The sequence below is a fragment of the Danio rerio genome, chromosome 16, assembly GCF_052040795.2.
Source record: "Danio rerio strain M-AB ecotype USA chromosome 16, GRCz13ab, whole genome shotgun sequence".
NCBI classification, from domain to species: domain Eukaryota; kingdom Metazoa; phylum Chordata; class Actinopteri; order Cypriniformes; family Danionidae; genus Danio; species Danio rerio.
In genome coordinates, this window is record NC_141036.1 from 45,298,080 (window position 1) to 45,317,992 (window position 19,913).

At 35.0% G+C, this 19,913-nt stretch overlaps 1 protein-coding gene across 14 annotated transcripts in view; it reads right to left on the reverse strand.

Moving 5' to 3' along the window:
- Nucleotides 1-696: 696 nt before the first annotated feature.
- The window catches only part of rbms3 (RNA binding motif, single stranded interacting protein), a 261,466-nt gene continuing 242,249 nt past the window's right edge, over nucleotides 697-19,913 (reverse strand). For 6 of the 14 annotated variants that reach the window (XM_087286245.1, XM_087286242.1, XM_087286244.1 and 3 more), the window contains 4 exons: nucleotides 15,263-15,373; nucleotides 9,772-9,855; nucleotides 9,309-9,436; nucleotides 697-6,538 (listed from right to left, as the gene is read on the reverse strand). In XM_087286245.1, the coding sequence (XP_087142371.1) occupies nucleotides 6,535-6,538; nucleotides 9,309-9,436; nucleotides 9,772-9,855; nucleotides 15,263-15,373 (327 nt within the window). In that variant the 3' untranslated portion in view covers nucleotides 697-6,534. 14 annotated transcript variants of the gene reach the window in all.

Sequence of the window (19,913 nt, forward strand, 5' to 3'; positions counted from 1 at the left end):
AACTCACATCTGAGCAATTCATGTGACTTCATTCTCTATTTGAGAGTCATCTTTAAGCTGCCCTCCCCAAAAGCCTTTTATATAAATTACTAAATACGTTTCAGTAGGTCAGTACTTTCTCCTTGTGTCATTTGATCGTTATTACAGTACATATAACTCATTTTTGGTTTGTTTTATTTTTATGTTTGTATTATTTGGGTTTTTACCACAATCGTTCAATTTCATGTTAGCAGCTCCTTTAGAAATGATTCCCAGGAAAAAAAACATGACGTGTTCAATTTTTATTTTCTCTGCTGTAGATAGATTTGATATTTCATCACAAATTATTGACATCAAGATGTTTTATGGTACTTATTAGTAACTGCATGAAAACAATCCTCGATTCGTCAATTATCTTGTGAAAAGGAACAAAAGCTGTTGACGTCCTACTTCTTCGAATTGTTCATTGTACCAAAGAAACTGCAGTCAAATGTACAGTATTACTGTACATAAATGTAACGTTATTGACGCGAAATTATCATGTTATAGACGTTATCTATTTCTTGTCTCTCAAAGTGACGAACGAGCACAATTTTAGCTAATAAAATCGTATTTAATGCTGTACTGAATACAAAAGTCATCCCTGAACGGTGAGGAAAATGAACAGTAAATGAAACCTCACAAAGAAAAGCTGGAGCACAAGTCAAAACAGTGGTGTGATTTTGTAGATTTTTTTTATTGAAAGCTTCATCAAAAGAAACAAAAATAAAAAATGAACAAGTTTAAACCTAACATCCACTGGTCTACAGACACTCTCAGGATCACAGCTCGAGCACATGGGAGGCAAGAAAGTGAAGCAACTCAAAACGAAATTAAAAATCGTCGTTAGCATCGTAAAACTGTTCCGCGTTCATAGTTCAACAACACCTGTACAAAAAAAAACATTTCCATAAATATTTCTCTATTTCATCTGCCAGTACGTTAGTGTCTAATTGAGGTTTTGCTGTTTGTGTTGAATTTGGTTGAACGTAGTTGCGCTGTTTCATAACAGTCCATCCAGCGAATGAACATCGGCCATTCAATGACCCCAACTGCGACAGCCAATCAGATGCACAGATATAATGCATGGCTTTGACCTCACAGCCAATGAATGGAGCAAAGGGTTTCTAAGCCTTCGAGTGGATGGATAAAAGTGTTTTTAGCTTACTAAATTACAGCTGGGATGAGAAAACTCCATTCAAACCTTCAGCTTCATCCCACACAATTATTCACTCTTTCATGAAGAGACTTCCTTTCCGTCCCCAAGGCCCAGACCACTTAAATACTGAATGCTTGATAGCAGCGAGCACATGATAAAAAGAACTCTCCAAAAAGACAGTGGATAAACACAAAAACACAGTGACTTTTTTTTCCTTATTTTGTATCTTTTTGTTTTGAAAATGAAAAGCTAGCTTCATGTCCTTATTGAAGCAGTCATCATGAACTTGGCATCGCTTTAATCCACAGTGTGAACTTTTCTCAGCTCACTGTTATGGTCATCACAGAGGATAAAGTACACCAACTTTGCTTTAATACTGTCCCCTAGTGGCTAATTGAGCTCATTACGTAGAGAATAAAAACAGACTGAAGCGTTTATGATGACTTTCAAAAGATCTTTTCAAAAGTCTCTCTTTAATGACAGAATAATGTATTCCCAGAGCACCTCGACAACTCTAATTACCCCGACTGTAAAACCTATTTATGAGCGGCCATGATTCCAGTCTATAATTCAGCATGTGCGTGGAAACTCTTTACTGACGTCTTAATAGATCTGACCGCGTTCAAATCACGCGTAATTCAAGGTAAATAAAGGACAGCAGCCTTGTTGCTGTATTAAATGGATAGTTCATCCAAAATAAATGTGAACAATTTTGTCATTCCAAACCTGTATGACTTTCTCTCTGCTAAACGTGAAATAAGATGAACACCTACCAGAAGATAATGTTCTGACTTTAATTTTTCGTCCTGTCAGTCATCCTGTCGCATTTTTACATTCTCAATTCTTTTAATTTCCTGTCGTATTGTGAAGAAATAAAGCAGCATATTGATATGTCGGTTGTTTCTAGGGGTGTGTGTGAAATTCATGGTCTGCAATAATATAATCTTAATTGTTGTTTTAACGATTTGCGAGCTGACATTATCGAGAATGTCACTCCCTTTGCGTAAAACAAACAAAAACATAAAGTCTAATAAAGTCCAAAAGCGTTCACTGCCTGATTAATACTATTAGAATGAAGAATGAGCCTATAATTCAAGTTATGAACGCCCTGTATGGGTTTTTGTTTTATATAAGACATTATATAGTTCAATAATATCCCACAAACAAGAGTGCCATTTCCAGCATGTGAGCATGATTGCAAATGTGATATTGATTTTATACTCAGTCCAACAAAAAAGTTAATACTGAGTGACTTACATTTGTCCACAATACCATCTTATGTTATAGGGCTATTTTTTTTTGGCAAAAGTCCAATGTTTTTGCTTTTTTTATTCCAAAAACCACTGCAATATAAACAAAGATTGTGTACCTTGAAGGTATTTAGTAAATTTCCTACTGCAAATATAGCAAAACTCAATTTTTGATGAGAAATGTGCATTGCAAAGCACTTTAGACATATTTAAAGGCAATTTTCTTTGTATTTTTTAACCCACATGTTGCACATATTCAAATAGCTGTGTCTTTCAAATGTTTATTCATTTTCCTTCGGCTTAGTTCCTTTATTCGCCAGGGGTCTGCCACAGCGGAATGAACCGCCAACTTATCCAGCATATGTTTTACGCAGCGGATGCCCTTCCAGCTGCAACCCAGTACTGGGAAACATCCATACTCATTCACACACATACACTACTACAAATTTAGTTTGTTCAGTTCACTGCACATCTTTGGACTTTGGGGGAAACCGGAGCACCTTAAAGAAACTTACGTGAACACGGGGAGAGCATGCAAACTCCACACAGAAATGCCCAGCCGGGACTTGAACCTGTGACCTTCTTACTATGAGTGCTAACCACTGAGCCACCATGCCTCCGTTATAGGGGTATATTGTTTGGTAAAAATCTAAAATACATTGTATGGGTCACAATTATCTGTTTTCTTTTATGCCAAAATCATTACAATATTAATAAAATTTTTGATTAGTAATGTGCATTGCTAAGCACTTTAGACAAATTTAAAGGCAATTCTCTCTGTATTTATTATGTATTTTTTAAACTCACAGATTACATATATTCAAATAGTTGTGTCCCTGTCATATATTGTCCTCTTCAAACCAAGTATACATTAATGGAAAGTTTATTTATTTATGCAGTTGATGCATATATCTCAATTTCCAAATTTACACTTATGACTTGTGGTTTTAGGTTCTAGGGTCACGTTTTTTAGGTTGTTTTACCATTGAAAATAGTTTGAACAAAATAATTTATCAATGATTAGACTAAACTAAGGTACCAGCTGAAAACAGAACAAAACTTTGTTATAAAAATGTAAAATTTTTGTGCCAATATCACACACCCCTAGTTAGCTGTAGAGAGCACATAATGATACACTGTAAAACCCAACAGTCAAATCAAAAGAAAGGATTGTAGAGTGGACTCAAAATTGACTGAAAGTTAATTCTACTCATTTGAAATGAGTTTTGAACTCAGTGTTAAGAAAAAGAGTTAATTAAATACCTCATTACTTCAACTTAAATGGAGTAAGTTCACAGTACTCATATAGATTAGTTTTTGAACTCAAATGGTTTGTTGCAATCGGTTTCCTCAAAAGGTTTGAGTTGGCTTAACTTATTGAGTTTTACAGTACTCAGTTGGTTTGAGCTCTCTTCATTTACTGGGGTATCCGGTGCTCAAATTGCTTCATTTCCTCAAATGGAGTAAGTTCACACTACTCATTAGGATTAGTTTTTAAACTTTAATGGTTTGTTGCAATTGATTTCCTCAAATGGTTTGAGATACTGTAATTTTTGGGGTTTTACAGTGCATAATAGAATAGAATAACCAAACATATCTCTGTAAAAGTTCATAATGTTGATGCAGACAGAATGAAATGCGGGTGGCATTAAATAAACATCAGCTTTTTTGTTTTAAATCACTGAACTCTTATATTATCTCTACTAAACCACAGGTCTCATCATGTTTGTAGCTCTTTTTAAACTTTTTAGCTCATTTATAATTCTATTTAGCTTTCTCTTTGTCCCCTGATGTGCAATATACAAGCATCTCCACTTTTAACTGAAAATAATAGACCATTCAGGTATTCTTGTGGACATACTAAGATGGATAGCTGAGATCACTGAGAATCAGTAAGTCATACAGATTGTAAAACAACTTTGCTGACAATCAAATCTTTTTTGGATAACATATCCCTTTAATATTTGAGATTTTTCCTCTTTCTACACGTGTTTGCTAGTTTCTGAAATGGGTAGTTTGATAAAACGAAAGCAGATTTCAAATATGTAAGGTCGAAATGTTACGCAAGATATTCTGCACCCTATTTCCCAGCTGTCAAGGCACCTGAGCAACCGCCGAATCCCATGATGACGGGGCACCTTAGAGGCTCTGTCCCAGTCGTGCAATGGTCATTTTTACAATTACTATGGATTACTAACTAGCATTGTGTCATCAAAACGTGGACTCGAAAACAACCCAAAGGGGCGTTGGGACAGAGCCGTTGTTTTTCAAGTAATGTTCACAAGAGATTTCCTATGGCATCTGGTTGATTAAAGAAACCTTGCATATAATATGAGGCGTTTCAATCGACGTGACTGCAAAAACAGAGAAGGACGGAGGTGCTCAGAACAACAACATGTTACGCTAATGCTGCTAATTGCTAATGTTTTTCAGTGCCCCTGAAGCAAAGCTTGTGTTTCATGACCTGCAACACAAACTCCTGTGTTTCCTCATGGTAAAATTGCTTTCGATGAGGTAGTGATCTGTACACAGAGTTTAAATACACACACTAGTGAGTGCTTCCTTCCTGTTGAGTTGAAATGACGGTAAAACGGCCTTCTCTGAGAGAAAGCTGGAACTGAACGGACGTGTTTAGTAGTGACCGACCGTGAGTCGGCGACCGAGAAGGTGCAGCGAAAGAGGTATAGTTCATTGAGCCGGGCAGACGGAGGATGATTGATGGTTCAGCCGTTCTCTGCCGTCCTCTGCTGGACAAAAATCACACTCATGACAATCAGCGATGGTGCTTTTCTGCCTCTCAACAATTGACATAGACTTTGCAACAGTGGAAGGAAGTTTAAACCGTCAGGTACTAATCTGGCCGTCAAGGTCAAACAGATACCTCTGAAACCAAACTACTACTACGCCAAAAGAAAACAAACAATCTCAAATAGAAAAAAATCAGAAAGAAAAAAAAAAATCTATCCACTCCACTGTCTTGAGGGGGGTTTCTTCATCTTTGGTATAAAATATGCCATCCATGGGCTGCATTTGATCCACAGCTAAGAAAGACTAAAGAAATTGTCAACAATTTCCTATTACTATTGCTTTTTGCACACATTTGCTTTTTTTGTCTTGATTTAATCCATAAGCTTTTTTAATCTATGTAGATTTGCACTGCCATTTTTTTTGACTGTTTTAGTTTTTTTTTTTTTTAGTTTTTCCGCAATGAAACAAGCAAAGCAGGCTAAAAACACCTTAAAGCTCATAAAAAATATTGCAGATAAAAACAATAATGCCATTAAAAATGATCTGCACTACACAATAAACTGCATTTCCCATGATGCAGTGGATTAACTTTTTTTTTCCTCTGTTTCTAAAAAAATGCAACTCTCTTTAATCATCACCATCATCATCATGACCACAATATTTTTTTGTCCCCTCATTTAAACACAAAGTCACCACTGATAATTTAAAACGTCTCAAGGAGACCGTTCTCTCTCTCTCTCTCTATGCTTTATACAAGTAATTTTCCTTTCTGTGTCAGGTCATTTTCACTGCATTCGTCAGTCTGTTCAGTTCAAACAGGAAAAAAGTCTTAGATGTTTTTCGAAATTAAGGCAACAAAGATGAAAAAACATTGATATTCTCTAGAAAACTAAAATCTAACTCATAAAAAAAGAAAAGTAATAGTAGCTTAGAATTCCGAGGAAGACTTCTTTTGCTCCTTCTCTCATTGTTTTACAAGAACGTGCTTCCTCGTCTAATAGAAAAACCCACTGTTTCTGAAAACCTACCTGCACATTCAAAAACAAAAAAAAAAGAATAGGAAAACTTGTACTTGTTTGAATTCGTTCACTTCATGAAGGTAAAGTTTTTTTTCATCAGGGTAGCCCAGACTGCATTTCTCATCTGGTTTCCCATCTGGTTGTGAGTTTCTCCAAAGGTCCTCCGCTGTGGGCCAGGTGTTAAATAAATTGTTTGTTTGTTGTTGTTTTTTAGATGCTTGTGCAAAAGTAGACACAAACGTGTTTTCCTATCTCTTGCGCTCTGTCTTCAATGTTCCCTCATTGCAGTCCCCCAGTCTCAAGGCAACGCAGTCACCTCAGCACCCCGCTCCTCCTCTGGTTATCTGGAGTTTCAAAAGCAGAAAGTAAAACGTACAAGGTTCACTTCTGTATGATCACTTACTGGAGCCCTGATAGCTCAATAACTACTGCTTTTGTTGAACCAAATAGAAGGCTGCAGGTATTCCATGGATTTAGCCTGTACTGTAGTACAACTTTGTCATAAAAAATATATTCTAGTCAATGCAATGATGTGGTAATGTACAATATAACATGGCAACACGCATAATGATAATGTTTTAGAAATCATTTAATAAAATAGCAACCATTTCAGGAATCATGCTATAGAAACCTAGACAATAAGTTGTTTTCAATAAAAATAGATTTTGGAATAAATGAAAACATATGAAAGGTTAAATGGTCATGAATAATTGTTGCAGTTTTGTTGTTCATAGTTGAAATATACTCTAGGCCACATTGGGAGAAAAAAAAAATTGTTAATTTAATTGAATTTAGTTGAATCGTTGGTACTGCACACTAAAGTACAGTGGTCGAGAGAGCTTAACGTGCTGCAATTTAAGAAAACACATGCAATTACAAAAAACACCAGCAAATTAAGTATAGATCACGTGCTGAAAATCCTCACAATGTATACACATAAAAAATACACTACAGTTTCTCACCACATAAACAAATCGATGAAATTCGCTGCATTTTCTCGCAATGCAAACAATTTACAAAAACGCTGCATTTTCTCACAACACAACAAAAAAAAAAAAAAAAAACACAACAGACCCAAAAACCCTGTGCTGCAACTATTGCTCAGTGAAGTTGTAGGTAATCTTTGAAAGGTGAGCTTTTTGTTTCTTTATTTTTAGTAATAAAAATAATATTCCGATTCCCTAGTCTTTAGCATTTATAAGCCTAAACAGCCATAACCTAAATAGCCGGGTCCGTCATGTTTTATGGTCTCCTTGATCATTTCTGTTGTGTTGTGAAATAATGCAGCACATTTTTGTAAAATGTTTGCATTGTGAGAAAATGCAGTACGTTTATTAATTGTTTGCATTGTGTGAAAATGCAGCGCGTTTTTTAAAAAATGGGTTTGTGCTGTAAGAATTTGCAGCACATTTGCTGTCAAACTGATGAAGATCTTTTCTTAATTTGCTGGCATTTTTTGTGATTGCAGTTTTCTAAAATTGTAGCACGTTAAGCTCCGTACTAAAGACATCAAAACAAAAGCTTATTATCAACCTCAAAATTGAAACATAACGATCATATTTTTTGCAGGTTTAGAGTTAAAAATATGTATATCAAAAAATTTCATTTTAAAAAACATATTCTGTAACTTTATTTAAGAAATCATATAAACCCCTGCATAATCAGCCAAGTGTTATCTTTAAAAGGAGACCAAACTTAAGTCTGCACTACAAAGCATTCAACATTTATCACAGATTGAGTTTTGTGGCTTTTATGCCGAGAGAGCTTAACTTGCTGCAATTTAAGAAAACAATTTTTTTTTATAAATTTTTATTTATTTATATATACAATTTATTAAACAATTAAAAAAAATGCCAGCAAATTGAAAAAGATCTTCATCTGTTTGACAGCACACGTGCTGCAAATCCTCACAACCCAAACACATTTTAAAAAAATGTACTGCATTTTCTCACAGCCCAAACAAAGAATAAAACGCGATGCATTTTCTCACAACACAAAAACATCAGAACACAACGGAAATGTTTCAAGTGGACCCAAAAACACTGCTGTGCTGTGACTATTGTTCAAAGAACTTGTAGGTCATCTTTGAAAGGTGAGCTTTTTATTTGTTATGTGTTGTGCCTTTAGTATGTATTAGCCTAAATAACCATAACCTAATTATCACAGTCGGTCATGTTTTAGGATAATTTGAAAAATTTCTGTTGTGTTGTGAGAAAATGCAGCACGTTTTCGTAAAATGTTTGCATTGTGAGAAATGCAGCACATTTTTAAAAATGTATTCGCGTTGTGAGGATTTGCCGGTCATGTGCTGTCAAACTGAAGAAGATCTTTTCTCAATTTGCTAGCGCTTTTTGTAATTGCCTACTAAAGACATCAGAACAAAAGCCAAATTTTCAATTATTAACCTCAAATTTGAAACATAACTTTCATATTTTTGCAGATTTAGAGTTAAAAATATGCATTTCATAAATTTCATATTAAAAATTATTCTATAACTTTATTTAAAATATCACATAAAACCTGCATAATTTGCCAAGTGTCATCATTAAAAAAAGAGACCAAACTTAAGTCTCAAGTCTTAAGCATTCAAGATTTATCACGGATTAAGTTGGAATTTAAATTTTGCTTAACCTTTAATTGGGCAACAAACAAATACATGGTCACTTCACTCACACTGATTACAATATAATTTTTAAAGACATAAATGCTGAAGTGAAAAGTCTTGTAAATAGTAACACATGTTATTTTAATAAGTATTTCAATGAGTGTCATATAAAGGGTTAAAAAGTGGTTACAAGGTAATAAATTGAAAACCTACTGGACAAATGTTTAGTACCAAAAATAAAAATATTATTGAATTAAAATATACTACATTTATTTCACAGAATTTTGAAAGCCATGCAATGAGCATTTCTATTATTATTATTATTATTATTATTATTTTATAATAATAGCATTATCATCATTTCATAATAATAATCATAATAAATCTACTGCTACGTTTTATCTATCGACAACCAAAATGCAATGCTATAAAATGTTGTACTCCTGCAACGACACCTATATGCATGTCCGCTATTCATCTCATCAGTGTGCAGTGTCAGTCAAACTCACTTGGCGGGCTGAAAAGAGTAGGTGGGCGCGTGATCGCTGGTGTTTTCCACACCCAGAGCCTGTTGCTGCCCGCTGGCGTCCTGTGACGAGGCTGGAACGCTCTGTGGAGAAGCATCCGTCACCACTCCCTGCAACAACATGATGTCTGAATTACAGGACGTCCTAACACACACACACACACACACACACACACACACACACACACACAAACACACACACACACACACACACACACACACACACACACAACTGAAATACTATTTAACCTCAACCAAAAAGAGCTGCGTTTAGCTCTCGCGCCAGATTGAGCTCCAGACCTCGTAAAGCTGTGAATAAAAAAGGCACTAAGGAAGTTGTGGGTGGATTTTGTGCCCCGAGGCAAGTGATCTCTACGTTTTCAATTAGCAGAGCTGGTCTAATCAGCTGGAGCAGTGAATGGATTTGCAGTCACCCAGAAACTCACCTCCACTGAGACAGCAGAGGCAGGCACCGCAGTGTACTGGGGAATATAGGTCCCCTGCATAGGAGCAGCAGCCGCAGTCATGTACTGGAAACAAAATTAAAACACACAGGACAAAAATCACATGGACTGTGCATTAATATGGACCAATTCACATTGGCTTGCAGTTTTACTGTATGCATGAACTGTTCATAAAATATATACGACAGCGGAGATCACACTTATTGTTGTGGTGTCATCTTATTTCAGACATACTGTACAGCTTTGACAGGTTTAACATCAAAATGTAGCACTTTAAACAGAGAGACTTATTATTTAAGGGGACCTAATTAATATGCCCCTTTTTTTAACAACATGTAAAATAAGTCTCTGATTTCCCGTGTGTGTGCGTAGTTTCAGCTTAAAATACTGCACAAAAAATGTGTTATAACTCTTTAAAACAAACGAATGTTAAATGGTCACGAATAATTGTCGCAGTTTTGTTGTTTATAGTCGAAAGATAGGTCACATTCAGAAAGAAATTGTAATGTAATTGAATTTAGTGGAATTGTTGGTACTGCACCCTAAAGACATCAGAACAAAAGTAAAAATTTCAATTATCAACATCACATTTAAAACCTAACTTTCACATTTTTGTAGGTTTAGAGTTAAAAATATGTACATGTATATTTCATAAAATACATTTAATATTAAAAAAATCTATAACTTTATTTAAAATATCACAAACATCTGCATAATTTGTCAAGTGTCAACTTTAAAAAGAGACCAAACTTAACATTTATCACAGATTAGGTCGGTTAATCTATAATCAGGTGAAAAAACATACAGTTAAAGTCAGAATTATTACCCCCCCCTGAATTATTAGCCCCTCTGTTTATTTTTCCACCACCATCTGTTTAACAGAGAAAAGATTTTTTAACACATTTCTAAACAGAATAGTTTTAATAACTCATCTCTAATAACTGATTTATTTTATCTTTGCCATGAGGACAGTAAAAAATATTTTAGATAGTTTTCAAGACACTTCTATACAGCTTAAAGTAATTTTTAAAGGCTTAACTAGGTTAATTACAGTAGGTTAACTAGGCAGGTTAGGGTAATTAAGCAAGTTATTGTATAACAATGGTTTGTTCTGTAGACTATCGAATAAATTTTGCTTAAAGGGGCTAATAATTTTTACCTTAAATTTTTTTTAAAAAATTAAAAACTGATTTTATTCTAGCCGAAATAAAACAAATAAGACTAAGTGAAAATTTCTTGCTCTGTTAAACATCATTTGGGAAATATTTAAAAAAAGGGGGGGAATAATTCTGATTTCAACTGTATATGGGAAATTCATAGATGGTAACTTCATTGACACTGATTACAATATAATTTTTTAAAGACATAAATGCTAAAAAAATATTGTAAATAGTAACATTCATGTTTTTTATGCATATTTCAATCAGTGTCTATAAAGGGTTAAAAAGTAGTTACCAGGTAATAAATTGATAATATATACTGCGCAAAAATTTAGTACCAGTATTCAAAATAGGACTAACATTCCCTGTGAAAAGCTGAAAATGTCAAAAGATGTGGCTCAGAAGAATGTAGTCTATGAAGATTAAAGTGTTCATTTGTGCATCCTAAAACTCCACATATACAATGCCTCTTAGTCACTGACATTATCTTCAGCAGGTATAATGTGAATGGCGAACGGCTGTTTCTCACACTTGTTTAGGCTAATGAGGGAGAGATCGTCATTAATGGGTGGGACTTTATTACTCTGATGACATGTACATAGGGAGAATGTCAATCAAATTGTTTCTGAGGACTGTTTTTATTAATTGTAATTATAAAAGGAGAATTATTAGATTTTTACCATTAGAGGCTGGGTAAATTCTCAGACTGATGCCACACACCTGTATTTAAAATTTAAAATGATAAATGTGACTTTTGCATAATAGGTCCCCTTTAAAGTTATTCAAACATAAACCGAGATGAAATTGCAGTGTCATGAAGGGAAAACAGCTGAGCACCATTGCATCCTGCCTTGTTCTTGTTGGAAACTGAGAAGCAATAATGAGCAGTAATGACACCGTACACGATTTAATGTCCGGGCCAAGTCTGTTTATGTAAAGATAATTAGTAGAAGTTTTCTGTTTACTGACATTGGAGGCACGTAGAAGGGTTCAAAACCCTCATGGCCAGCAGCATGTATCAACCATAAAAATAATACATCATTTATCGGCCTGCAATGATTTTTATTCTTATGATAATGTAATAATAGATATAATAATTACGATAACACTGAAAATAATAATTTAATGGTCATTACTATGGCTAGACACAATCTGCAGAATCTTAATTTATTGAGTTGTTTTTGCATCGAATAAAAAATATCTGCAGATTTATGCAGAATGATTGATGATTTAGAGAGTACAGAAGCTAAAAACAGATAAAATAAAATAAAAAACTTCATAACTTATACTTATTTTTTTCTGTTTTTGTCAATGGAAGCTCATTTTTGTTATATGGCAGCAGCGTAGCAAGATGCTGAGTGTGTGTTTATGCAAAAAGTAAAGTGAACAGTGTTTTTAAATGCTCAGACTATTGAAGAAGCGCTTACTGAGTGTTTTTAGAAGAGCACAGGCATTTTCAGTTGCACAATTATCTTTCTGTGGATGCTTAAGGTTTACATTATGCAAATCTAATTATTATTGCTAGCAAATCTACAATAGGGCTCTCATATTTTTATGATCACCAGCGATCTACTGTAGCAGTTGCAGATTGCTGGAAGAACTACACATCTGCCACTGATATGAACTACAGATCCCATCACGCACCTCACACACCAGTTCCAGTTCTCTCCCTGATTACACACAAAGTTGATGCTATTAAGGACTAAAGAGCAGGTCTATTTATACACCTCACTTTGACATACACATTGCTGAGTCTTGTTGTTCCCATGAACATTACAAAGAGTTTTTCCTTGTTTTTTCTGCCTTGTTTTGATCCTTGTCTTGTTTACCATTTTTAATTCTTTGACACCTGTCCTGACCATTGGCCTGTTTCTGACTACACTCTTGGATTGCCCTCATACTCCAGTTTGTACCTGTTTGACCATTGCCTGTCTGACTATTCTCTAAATAAACTGCACGAGGATCCTCATCTCTGTTGTACTCCGACTACTCCTTGTTACACATATAATACATCCACTAAAAGACATAGCAAATATTACTTTATAAATTGTATTGTGCATAAATCATCAAAAAATCTGCATATAATTAAAAATATTACTGAATAAGTACAAAAATAAATAAATAAATAATGAAATAACGGTAAACTGAATAAATAAAGAAAACTGAATAAAAATATATGCAAACACATTTACATAAGTAGACAAAAATAATTAATAATTGGCTCAAAACAGTGGAGCTTTTAGTGTATTATACTAAGATACTAGAAATGTAACAGATTTGAACATTACAACCCACAGTTCGGAACACACGTGACCCGCAGTTTCATACATTAATTTTCTTGTCGGCTTAGTCCCTTTATTAATCCGGAATTGCCACAGCAGAATGAACAGCCAACTTATCCAGCACGTTTTTACGCAGCGGATGCCCTTCCAGCCGCAACCCATCTCTGGGAAACATCCACACACACATTCACACACACACTCATACACTACAGACAATTTAGCCTACCCAATTCACCTGTACCGCATGTCTTTGGACTGTGAGGGAAACTGGAGCACCCGGAGGAAACCCACGTGAACGCAGGGAGAACATGCAAACTCCACACAGAAACGCCAACTGAGCCGAGGTTCGAACCAGCGACCTTCTTGCTGTGAGGCGACAGCACTACCTACTGCGCCACTGCCCCGCCGACCCGCAGTTTAATAACCTTTTTTAACTTTTAGGTTAATCCAGCATTTATAACAATTGCAGAGAGATTGCCTCCCGTGTCATTCAAATCATACGTATGAAAGCATTTCGGCTTCCAAAATATTAATGACAGAAAAAGTTGTGGTGGGACCTACCTAAATGCTTTCTTGGGTTAGTGTTAGTGTCTTAGGTAATGTTTTCTGTCACTGTTTGTTTAGCCTGCATTAACGCCTACAGTGTAAAGCTGCACAACTACACATTAAAAGATCATGATCTCAGTTAAAACCCGCACCACATGAATGATAAATGATAATGATTTGCATGTGTTTATTAATCCTTCGAAGCTCTGCATACAAATCTGCATTTGATCGAGAGAGATTCAGTTTTTACTTTTTCAGTTAGTTAAAAACAATTAAACAACACAGAAGTACTGGGAGTACAGTTTATAGTTTAGACTTAAACACTGATGTTTATGCTCAAGATTAAAATCACATTTTAATGGAATTGACGCTGGTGAATGTTGTTGCAATTACATTGTGTAAACAATGGGTGGCGACAAACAACAATCAAAATTATGTCACTGAATAGGTTTTCAAAAATGATACACCTACAATCAAACAAAAGTTTATGTGTGAATTGTTGAATCATTAATTGAACATAAATATGATCTGTTGTACAAGATTTCTTTATTTAGCATTATTAGCAGCAGTAGCAAAGATGTTTTTTGTATTAAATAAAATTTTTAAGCTGAATACTATTTTATTAAATACAATTTTTCAGCTGATTTTTTATTTTGATTAAAATGACAGGTTCTAAATTCTGTTTGCTAAAACCAATGTTTTTTTGCAGTAATGTTTTTGTATAATTGAAAAGAAATTGACATTTGTCTCCTCCCTTTTGTGCTGATCCAAAAAATGGTCCGATCCATGACCCAAAAACCATAGTGTAATCTGTTTAACCATTAGCAGAAAAAAATAGTGCAGGCTGAGTGATGTGGCTGCTCATTTACTTTAATTTATTTTATTCAATGTTAATCATTTTTATTTTTCGCTCTTCATAAAATGTCCCATCAAAATCTATTGTTCAAAGTGACCATCACAGAAATGGTGAGTCCCTTGGGAGGCATTCGCGATGCGGAGAAACTATTAGAGATTTTAAAAAGGGGGGAAAACTATTAGAGATGCACAAATATAAAGATGTTGTCTAATACTGATGGCCAATAACTTTGTATATTTGTTCTATATTTAAAAGCCAAAAATCTACTATATACTGGCCAACAAATACAAATCTTCAAGTGAATGTATCATATAAAGTGAAAGGCACCAAACAAAACCGCTCATTGCTAGCATTTATTTAAAGTACTATTTAACTTTTCTTTCCTGATTGATTTTAATTTTAAAGACTTAAGTACAAATCAATGTGGATTTTATAATTGGATTTCGCTCAGGAGTGATTTTGGCTAGATGGATTTAATTGAGTATGATATTGACACCATATCCATATTTTATTTCCCAGGTACTTTATTCTCACCCCTGGGCAGAGCTTTACTTTCTTTTCCAACATCAGTTTGCAAACTTTTAATTAGCGTTTGGCTAGTAGGTGAACAGGCCTGATCACACACTCACAGTGCCAGTGGTGCCCAGAGACAGGTGGTTCATCTGCTGGGTGAGGGGTCCCATCATGTTCGCAGGCTGCATGGAGATGGTGTGGTCCATGGTTGGCGTTATAACAGCACCCTATGAGAGGAGACACACATGGGCAAACACACGGTTACTGGCAGGGCCTTAAACAAACACTCACCAATTGATCAAATACGAGTAAAAATCTGTGTTGGAGAGTGTTTGAAACCAGCTGGCTGTTAATTCTAACAACAGTCGAGAATGCAATATGACTGTTATTAAATATAATATTTAATTATTTAAATATCTAAGTAATATGAGATGAGAACTGTGACTTTTTCATGAAAACAGATTATAATAAGTTTTTTCATTCATTCATTCATTTTCCTTTGGCTTGGTCTCTGATTTATCAGAGGTCGCCACAGCGGAATGAACCGCCAACTATTCCTGCATATGTTTTATTTAGAGGAAGCCCTTCCAGTCGCAACTTAGTACTGGGAAACACTCATACTCTCTCTCACACACTCATATACTATGGCCAATTTAGTTTATTCAGTTGACCTATACCGCATGTCTGGACTGTGGGGGAAACCGGATTACCTGGAGGAAACCCATGTGATCACAGGGAGAACATGCAAACTCCACACAGAAATGCCAACTGACTCAACCGGGACTCAAACCAGCGACCTTATTGCTGTGAGGCAAGAGTGCTAACCACTGAGTCACCGTGCCCCCGCTTAAGTGTGTTCAATGTTTCAGTAAATGACCCACACAAACTCCCTATTCCTGCAAAGCTGTGAGTTTGCTTTAACATGTAATTTAAAAGCCCAACATGCAACCAAGCAAGTTTAAGTGTTTTGTTACATTTTTTAAAAAGAGTAGCAATTAAAAAGAAAATTGCCAACCAAATTAAAGGCTAAAGGTTAAAAAAAAAAAAAAAAAACTTTTGTACTTTTACAGTTGCAATGTAAAATAATTGTAATAGTAATTATATAAATAACGTATTTAATACTGCTATTAAATATGGTAACAATATCTCAATATCAAAACCAATATTCATGCCCTTTTAGAGCATGCACCAGACTGCTTCTCTGTGTTTCTCTGATATTTTCTACAAATAAATAATTATTTAGGCCTATTTAAATATTAATTTATTATATTATAACAAATAATTAAAATGAAAAAGTTAAATATAATCAACAAAGAAAATGTAAATGAAAAAGCTTATTTATTGGCTGTTTTAGTTCTTTCACTTTAAAATAACAAACACACTTTATGAATTAATTTATTAATTTACAGTATGTTTGTACTTTTATTTTAGTTGTCTCTAATTTTATTTTAGTTTTAATTTCCAAAATGAATCCTCATTGCACTTAAGTTGACATTGATAATAAAGCTTGTTAACAAGTTTTTAATTATTAAGGAAATATATATATATTTAATGATGAAGGAAATATAATGCATTGTTTCGTTATTTCTTCTTCATTTACAAGTAGCAGGGTATTTCTATATTTCTGCTCACATTCCATCTCTTTGTGTCATTGGCACCATTGTCGCAAACTGCCGCTACACCTAAAAACACTTTATGAATTCTGTAGTCCTTCCGTGGCATCACTACGTGGTGAAGTGGTCATTTTGAACTGTTACTCACTGTTATTGTATGATTAAAAACATCAATAAAAATAATAATCAACATTACATAATAATTATAATGCTTCTTCTGTCTATTTTTATTTTTTCGGTCTATTCTATTTTCAGAAATGATGCACATACAGTTTTACAAAAGGTAATAAAAAATATTTATGGCCAGTTATAATGTAGTCAAAAAAATAATAATGGCACTTATAATTAGTGTTGGGAAAAGTTACTTTTGAAAGTAATGCATTACAATATTCAGTTACTCCCCTAAAAAGTAACTAGTTGTGTTACTTAGTTACTTTTTATGGAAAGTAATGTGTTACAGGTATGTTACTTTTGAGTTACACTTTCATACCTGTCTGAGGCTTGACCTCTTTCAGAACTTGAAGGGTACTTTTCTTTTTTTAAATATAGGAGCTTTGCATTTAGAGACACATTGTATAACATACATCTTCATTTACCTTTTTAAAAAGTTGGAACAATGTTACCTTCTGAGAACTTTCTGACGCTACACATGCCATATAAACAAACTAATTAAAGTTGAAAGCAATGTTGAAAGCAACACTGCTTATAATGCTTGCAATTAGACTTTCTTTTTAAATGATTCACTCTATTTTTAAAAGAAATGATGCACACACAGAGCCACAAATGATAAAAAAAACAATTATGGCCAGTAATTTTTCTCAAGTCACTAGCCACTGGCAGAATGAGAGGAGAGATGAACGGCCTTTTACCAATGCATCGGGACAACTTCATTAGAGTCAACAAGCTGATCAGACAGCCATGCTCTCCACAAAAAGCGCTCTGCTTGTTTCTTATTGGCCCGTACAGCCGCAGCTGGACTCTATTATGAGGGCCAGACGTGAGCTGTTCCACTTCAACAAGTGAAATAATGCGATCCAAATGCGAGTCATGCATACTTCTGCAGAGATGATGCATTGCTCACTTAACGGCAGAGCTGCTCCACACTGCGGGTCTGTTTACGTTTCAGGCACGCCGGGACGAGAGTGCAAACACATGTGAAGAACAGGCAAAAGAGAGAAAGAGGGAGAGGGAGAACGACTGCGATCATCTGACGGATCACATGAGCGCTTGGGCAGAACTAGGCCAGAGTCGGACGCACACGCTCGTTCTCACATGCCAGCCTGATTAGGATTAATCATTCCGAGGAGACCCTCCGTCAAACAGTTTGTCAGAAAGTTCAGCGCTTCTCAGATGCTTTGGCGGAGGATGATGAGAAAGCGTTCTGCGGCGTACAGCTCTGCTTACAGTTTATGAGGGGCTCTTTCTGCTTTTAAGACTCTTATCAGTTCAGAATCACTTCCTCAACATCTCACCGGGGCTTTAATTCATCTGTCCTGACTGTAGAGCACTTTTAGCAGATACACATATCTGAAGTAGGGCGATGCAGTGGCGCAGTAGGTAGTGCGGTCGCCTCACAGCAAGAAGGTCGCTGGTTCGAGCCTCGGCTCAGTTGGCGTTTCTGTGTGGAGTTTGCATGTTCTCCCTGCGTTCGTGTGGGTTTCCTCCGGTTGCCCCCACAGTTCAAAGATATGCGGTACAGGTGAATTGGGTAAGCTAAATTGTCCGTAGTGTGTATGTGAATGAGTGTGTGAGAATGTTTCCTAGTAATGGGTTGCGGCTGGAAGGGCATCCGCTGTGTAAAAATGTACTGGATAAGTTGGCGGTTCATTACGCAGTGGCGACCCTGGATTAATAAAGGGAATAAGCCAACAAGAAAATGAATGAATGAAAAAACACATCTGAAGTTTTCAGTTTTATGAAATGTATTGCACTTTCATTATGTTGTAAGGATTTTTTTTTTCTTATTTACTCCTTAAAATTGAATTTTCTTTAGTTTTGGGAAATAATTAATTGGGATATTCAGCGAGAGTGCATCAAAAGGGACAGAAAAGTAGATTAAAAATATTACATAACATTTACATTTTAAATAAATGCTGTTTTATTTTTTGGAATTTATGCTCGGCATAGAATCCTAGAAAATCCTTAATTATTGATTTTTATGATTGATACTACTACTACTACTACTACTACTACTACTACTAATAATAATAATAATAATAATAACAATAATAATAATAATAATAATGTAATTATGGAATCATAATATTAAAATGATGATTTTAGGATAATGAAATGGTAATTATGTGAAAACTGAAGTATGATGCTTACATTTTAGCTATGATATCACTACATTTAAAAAAATACCAAAACAGAAAATGGCTATTTTAATTGAAATAATATTTTCTGTATTTTGTGCGTATAAACTAAAAGCCTATTAAGAGAAAATCATTGTGAGATATAAATTGAATATGCCCTAATAAACACAAACTTTTGGGTTTTCTCACAATTTTTTTTCCAGTGTAAGCTTACCCAGATTTGATTTTGTATCTTGCTAATCTATTGTTTTTCCTCCGAATTGTGAAATAAAAAGTCAATTTGTAACTGTTGATGTGAACCATATGAACAGATAATCTGTTATCCAAAATTGTATGGAACGTCCGGTTAGGGGAGAGCGGGGACGAAAGTAACGTGGGTCAAAAATACCAAATTGATTTTCTCGAAGCCCTGACAACATTTGATTTCCAGGTTATAACAGCACATTTAGGATGCAACATTTAATGGAGCTGCCAAATATCATGTGGTTCAGGCCGTGTCCCACAGCTAGCTCCTAACTTCTGTTTTTAAGTGCAAAAAGTTAATTATTGCAGTGGCTCTTTTTTCCTTATTACAAGTTGTGTTTCTTTTTTTATGTGTCACACTAATGTTCAACCTACAGGTATTTAGTGCAATAACACATCCTTGAGTTTGAAATCTCTGGGCTCTATTTTAACAGTCTACGCGCAAAGTCCAAAGCACATAATGCAAAAGCATGCAAGAGTGTCCGAATCCATTTCTGCTATTTTAAGGACGGAAAAATATGTTTTGTGCCCGAGCACCTGGTCTAACAGGGTTGTGCTTATTCTCTTAATGAGTAATGGGTGTGTTTTGAGCATAA